The sequence below is a fragment of the Lottia gigantea genome (assembly GCF_000327385.1).
Source record: "Lottia gigantea unplaced genomic scaffold LOTGIsca_2, whole genome shotgun sequence".
NCBI lineage: Eukaryota > Metazoa > Mollusca > Gastropoda > Lottiidae > Lottia > Lottia gigantea.
In genome coordinates this window covers 6,254,466-6,261,642 of record NW_008708400.1, presented here as the reverse complement: position 1 = coordinate 6,261,642, position 7,177 = coordinate 6,254,466, and the positions used below count along the sequence as shown (strand labels likewise).

Here is a 7,177-nt window from a genome sequence, read left to right as displayed (position 1 = left end):
AGATTGATATTTGTCAAGGCCAGAGAAGCATTTTGTCTTGAAAATGCTTCAAAAATGAAACGATGAAAGCAAACCCTAATTAATTCCTAAAATCACATATGATTTCCTAAGACTTATTTTTAAAACCTTTGTCAAGGACAGGACAATAAATAAAAAGAGTATTTCATAAATTATCGAAGGTAAAATACAAAACATAAGTTTTCTAATTAAAAATCAAAAAGAATGTCACATATTCTTCATTTTGAAGCAAATTTGATGACATCTTGAATAATTCATCTTAAAGAGTTTCTTCCTGTTTATCTGATTGTTATGTCAGAAATAGAAGCCTATCAAAATTATAGCACTTAGTATTTCTGATGTAACTAAGAGCAAATATAATTCAATTGTACATTTTCTTGATATATCTGATTTAAAAACCTTATTTTCAAGGATGGAAAGAAACTAATCAAGTTTACTTGAAGTTATTATGTGTGAGATCTTCAGTGAAAAGCATGCTCCATAATCTTAACTAAATACAGTGTCAAAATATGATAGGGTACATCCACCAGTTATCAGTTGAAGGTATTATAATAGAGGTATTGATAGTGCTTTAATTTGCACCATTTTAATCTTCAATCAGTTGTATGTGGTTCTGTAATTCCACCAAAACTAGATGACATCAATGTCACAAAAAAGCTGCCATTTGACATTTAAAAATCTCTTTGATGACAGAAACCAGGGTTCATATTGCATCATTAAGTTGCCATGATACATATAAAAAGGGTATTCCGCTTTTTTGTAAAAAGTTTTTATTATCAAAAACATCATAATTTTACCTGAAAATATTTTTAAAGTATGCTACTAATATCTATATATCTTCTTGATCAAACTGAATGTGTTTTAAAAGGGTTAAGTAAAAAAAGAGTACTAATTGTTTAACCTAATTTTGGCTTTATAATGGCTCGAAATTATAAGTTAAAACCTTAAGAATGTGCAGGAGACATTCAGAAATTTAGTTTACTCAAATCATAATGAAGTTAAAAAACTTATGTACTGTTTTTAAATGTTTTTGGCATTTAAAAATTAAGGACTGGATTGTTTTAGTTAAAACTTTCAGATATCTTAAAGGGCACATTTCTCTAGATTTTTGTGTAGAGTTTTCACAAATTTGAGCAATTTTAGACCTTCTAAAAAAGCCGAATGTCCCTTTAAAACAGAAACACCTGATGGTACCTCTCTTTGGAGGAGTCCACACACAACTTTTACTCCTGATTTTGCCATTCTTTTTTGATTGACGGAATTGTTTTTCTTGTATGGATTTTTAATACAGTCCCTTTAAAATGCCACTTTCAGATCTTTTGCCATTGGTTTTTATTATTTCATCTAGTGTGTTTGCCAAAAAAAATAAATATTTCATAAACCATATTCATAAAACATTTTTAGTATTTTATCTTCCAAGGGTCAAAGGTTGTCTGTAATGCATAACAAGATGGTGAGATGATCTCTTACAATCAATTTCGTTTGTCTCTTTTGAAATTGAACAAATCCTATTCTTAAAGAGTATGTCTACCATTTTTATTGCTGAAAATAATGCAATTTGCAGATTCCTTTCATCATGTTCTAAATCTCTACTTTATCAGTCAATAAATATGAAAAAAGAACTGGGAGCAGTTGTAATCAAATTGTAATATATCTGAGATATTTCAAATACCATCAGAACAAAGACAGAATTTTATTCTTTTTGGAATTTTATGGTGAGTAAATTTCAAAGCTATAATTGGAATCGTCTTTGACATTTTGTTTTTAGTTGAATAAATCTGTTGTCTGTGATATCAAGTCTTTTAGTGCTTTCTGAATCTCAAAGCCTGGGTAATGAACTCTGAAGACTGGATTAGGAGGAATTATTCCTCTCCATACACTTATTGTCTGAGCAATGAAAATTCTATTATGCTTTTGTGAGAAGTCAAGTCATTAAATCAGGTCTAATGAGGCTCTAAGGGATCTGTATGTATATATGTCACTTTGCCATAGATATAGGGCTCACAATATCTGTGTTGCTGCTAATTAGTTTGGATGGTGTCAATGCTAAACTTTCTGCACCTTGGATACTATTGTTTTTCCCTTTCTCTATGTAAATTCTTAAAGGGATTGTAAAGAGGTTTTCTGAAGTTTATTATTCTTATAGCATCAATTTGCATCATTCCAAATTGGAATTACAGGACCCTGAGACATCTGATTGAAATTTGGAATGATGCAAATTGATGCTATAAGTGTCCTTGATACACGAAGAAGTTTTACCATCCCTTAAAGAATAAATATATATATATATTATTGGCACATAAACCCCTTGAATGAAGTATCAGAAAGTTTATAAGCCTCAGGTTAATCTGGCAGGTTGTTGTAAAGCCACGTAAATTTTCCTACTTGCAGCAGACTTCAGCTGAATTGTTGGGTTTGTCAGCTAATTTAATGTAAAATATTTGATATAGATGTATGAGAAAGGAATGGTATAATATAGCAATTTCATTTCAATTAAAATACAATAGAAATACTTCTGTCTGTGAAATTATAGCCTCAAGTTTTCACTCCAGCTAGATTTTGAATTAAGTAACAACTCAAGAGGCAGATTTAGATGCTAATATTTGTTTAGTGTTCCATGTTTTATAGTTGTAATTAGATAAATGCAGTGTATAAATCAATTAGTTCGCTTGATTTAAAGTATTATAGCCTGCAGTAGCAATTGATTTACAAATTACATTGGAGAGTTTAATACATGAAGAGAAGAATTCTACACCCTACTTTCCTATACCTTATTTAGCTAAATAATCTACTGAAAGAGTGACTACAACTGACTTTTCTTCTGAAATGGTACAAAATGATAAATTTCATCATTTAATCACTTTAAAATGTTAAAACAAATTCAGATTTACAAGTCACACTGAATTACATACTGAATTATTGTTGTGAAGATCAAACCCATCACAATCTGTTGAAGAGTGGATATTGTGAAAAATACAGTAAAATAATGATTATTGTGTTATAATGAACAAAATGTTGATAACAGTTTTATCTTTAATTATTGTCAATTAGGAACATACATTATACAGAGTTTGTTTGATAATTGTTTTCCTGGGTTCTAATTGTTTGGAGTGGCAGATAAGATTCCCTGAAAGATGGAAAAAGTAAAAGGGTTCCAAAAAACATTTCTCTTCATGCACACGGCATTTGCATTGTGTTTTTGGTTTTCAATCAGAGTAAAACTTTCATTTCATTACTGTATCCTTATATTGTGGCATTGAATTCATAGCTACGAGACAATTCTGCTCTTTTTTTTGCTCTTTTAAAGGTTAACTGTGTTGTAATGTATCTTGAGAATTGAGTCATGCCTTGCAGAAAGTTCACATTTTTAAAAGAGGATCATGGGTAATTTGCTACATATACTATCTAAATGTAATTATCCTGATTTGTTGAAGGTTATGTTTATTTTTATTTAAAATGTTACAGCAACGTCAATTTTCAATTTGGCTGGTTTTCAAAATCGTTGATAATAGTTTTGTGTAATTTTATCAATTGATTGTACCAAATTTTCTTAATATTAGATGCGTTGCAATTCTTTCTGCTTTCTGTGACCAAGTAGGTCCACTTAACATCCATTCCATTCTGTTTCTGCATTTGTCAACATGGTCACCTATCTGTGTATCACTGTAAACTACAATTATCAGTAATCTCATTGGTTGAAGGGAAATATGCGTCTATTGGATTTCCCAGTTGATACAATTGACTTTCATGGTACATCTATTTAATTAGAATACAACTAGGGGATGGATTTTATTCTTAAAAGTGCCACGGAAGCTGAATTGAGAACTTAAAGCTGGTAAAGCAAATATCTAAGACACTTTTTCTCTTCAGAAGTATTATTTCAGTTTGACATATAATATAAATAAGGGTTTTAATAATATGTCAACTAGAGCAATATTATGGTAATATAACTAACATTTTTATAAATTCTTAATCTCATATCACTATTACACATGTTTTATTAAAGTTTAAACAACCATGAACATATCATTATATAGGTGTCAACATTGACATTTCAAAAGTTTGTTCAGTTTTTAAGTTATTATTGAATGGAATTCATAAAATAAATATTGTTATAATTGAACACTTAATATTTGATAAACAGAATCAGATTCACACACTTTTTTTTAATCCCTGTATGATTCCTACTTGTCAAGGTAAATCCCAGGGATTAGTTCCTTGTAATAGCTTATGTCACAACTTACAGAAGAATTCATCCAGTTTTATGAGATATATCAACTTATGTACTTTGGGTCTTTTTATAAATAGAAATACTATTCTAAACTGAGAAGAATACAGGGTGCAATTTTCATTTCAAATGTCCAAAAGCTGAAGCAACATCTACTGCTTTTGTGTTTTTATTTGGCTAATGAAGATTATATCATGGAGGGAACAGTGACAAATTTCCCAGATAGCAGCATTATTCTTCTCGTTTGATTACCAACTGTTATATTGCTGGATTTTTACACTGTCTGTTTCATTGCTAGAGTTTGACATTGTCAGTTTCATTGCTAGATTTTGACATTCCTAGACTTTGACATTGTCAGTTCCATTGCTAGATTTTGATATTTCTAGTTATATTGCTAGATTTTGACATTCCTAGACTTTTACATTGTCAGTTCCATTGCTAGACTTTTACATTGTCAGTTCCATTGCTAGATTTTGACATTGTCAGTTCCATTGCTAGATTTTGATATTTCTAGTTATATTGCTAGATTTTGACATTGCTAGACTTTTAAATTGTCAGTTCCATTGCTAGATTTTGACATTCCTAGACTTTGACATTGTCAGTTGCATTGCTAGATTTTGATATTTCTAGTTGTATTGCTAGATTTTGACATTCCTAGACTTTGACATTGTCAGTTCCATTGCTAGATTTTGATATTTCTAGTTATATTGCTAGATTTTGACATTGCTAGACTTTTAAATTGTCAGTTCCATTGCTAGATTTTGACATTGTCAGTTCCATTGCTAGATTTTGATATTTCTAGTTATATTGCTAGATTTTGACATTGCTAGACTTTTAAATTGTCAGTTCCATTGCTAGATTTTGACATTCCTAGACTTTGACATTGTCAGTTCCATTGCTAGATTTTGATATTTCTAGTTATATTGCTAGATTTTGACATTCCTAGACTTTTACATTGTCAGTTCCATTGCTAGACTTTTACATTGTCAGTTCCATTGCTAGATTTTGACATTGTCAGTTCCATTGCTAGATTTTGATATTGCTGGACTTTGACATTGTCAGTTCCATTGCTAAATTTTTACATTGCTAGTTATATTGTTAGATTTTAACTTTGCCAGTTAGGCTTTTAAACATTTTAATGACGGCTCCGAAGCAATCAAAATGAGAAATATTCTTACAGTTTAGCATATAACAGTCTAAAACTTCTAAAACTATGTCTGACATTTTACATATTCCCTGTTGCCTGTTTTGTACATTAGTGCATAAAAAACATATTAGGAATGGTTTATTGATGTTAATTGAAGAGCCTGAAGGTAATAAATGAGTATAATCAGAGTGGAAATAGAGATTGACAATGATAGAGGTGTATTATTGAAGAAGAATGTTGATATAGTTGTTTATTATGTATTTTACGCAGGGCAGTCTGTATTCTATTGATTATTATTGTGTTTATTGTACTGGGCCAATATCAAATTAGTGTTTATTTTATATTAATATGACATATTGCTCACTACAATCTGTTGTCTGATAATATTGACGTTTTTCATTTAGAGTTTATTAAAGGGACAGATGCTCCATTTTTTTTTTACCAATCACATGTTAATCTCAGAAAGAGGAATTCTTTATCTTAGTCAATCAGTAATAGTGTTTACAGCTCAACGTTGAAACTTGAGCTTTTAAATCCATGTGTGTTCAGAATTATCCACATTTGAAAGTTTAAAAGACTTTTGTTTAGACACTGCCATAACAGAAAAGACATCTATAGAAATAGGAAAAAAATTCCTAGTTTGAGATAATTTTGAAGGAATTATGCAATTTCGTACATTTACAGTACTTATGAAGACTATTTACATATATTCAAGACTCAAATCAACCCCCAAAATGGGGCATCTGTTCCTTTAAGAAAAAATTAATACAAGACATAATGCAAAATCAAACTGGAAGTCAAGTTATTGAAGTGAAAATAATATGTTCTAAAACTCTTCATTAAAACATGCTTCAAGCTGTTACTTTTTTTCTCAAAATGCCAATTAATTTGTTTAAAAACTTTTCTTTGACATGATAAACATTTTTTTTTGGTTATATTTCCTTAGAACGGTTTCAAATAATTTTGTTGGATATGTTCTTTGGATGTTGCCCGATAGATTTTTATATCTTTGTCTGTAATGTCCTCAAACCTGTGTTTTTAAATATTTTATGTTCTCAAACATTTGTTTGATATGTCCTAAATGTGTGTTTGATAATCTGTTCTCAAACTTGTTTTTGATATATTAAGTTCTTTTACTGTTTGATACTCTGAATGCTGATATGTTTGGTATTGTGTTTGATACTCTGAATGCTGATATGTTTGGTATTGTGTTTGATACTCTGAATGTTGATATGTTTCGTATTGTGTTTGATACTCTGAATGTTGATATGTTTCGTATTGTGTTTGATACTCTGAATGTTGGTATGTTTCGTATTGGGTTTGATACTCTGAATGTTGATATGTTTCGTATTGTTTTTGATACTCTGAATGTTGATATGTTTCGTATTGTGTTTGATACTCTGAATGTTGATATGTTTCGTATTGTGTTTGATACTCTGAATGTTGATATGTTTCGTATTGTGTTTGATACTCTGAATGCTGATATGTTTCGTATTGTGTTTGATACTCTGAATGTTGATATGTTTCGTATTGTGTTTGATACTCTGAATGTTGATATGTTTCGTATTGTGTTTGATACTCTGAATGCTAATATGTTTCGTATTGTGTTTGATACTCTGAATGCTGATATGTTTTGTATTGTGTTTGATACTCTGAATGATGATATGTTTCGTATTGTGTTTGATACTCTGAATGTTGATATGTTTGGTATTGTGTTTGATACTCTGAATGTTGATATGTTTGGTATTGTATCCTCAACTGGTAATAGATTTCTTTATGTTTAA

At 29.9% G+C, this 7,177-nt stretch overlaps 1 protein-coding gene across 1 annotated transcript; it reads left to right on the top strand.

The window, feature by feature from the left end:
• Positions 1–6,553: 6,553 nt before the first annotated feature.
• LOTGIDRAFT_153046 (hypothetical protein) lies at positions 6,554–7,177 on the top strand (the record flags this gene model as incomplete). The annotated part of the gene is made up of 1 exon (XM_009053527.1): positions 6,554–7,177. One exon carries the CDS (start codon positions 6,554–6,556, stop codon positions 7,175–7,177), a length of 624 nt encoding a protein of 207 aa, XP_009051775.1.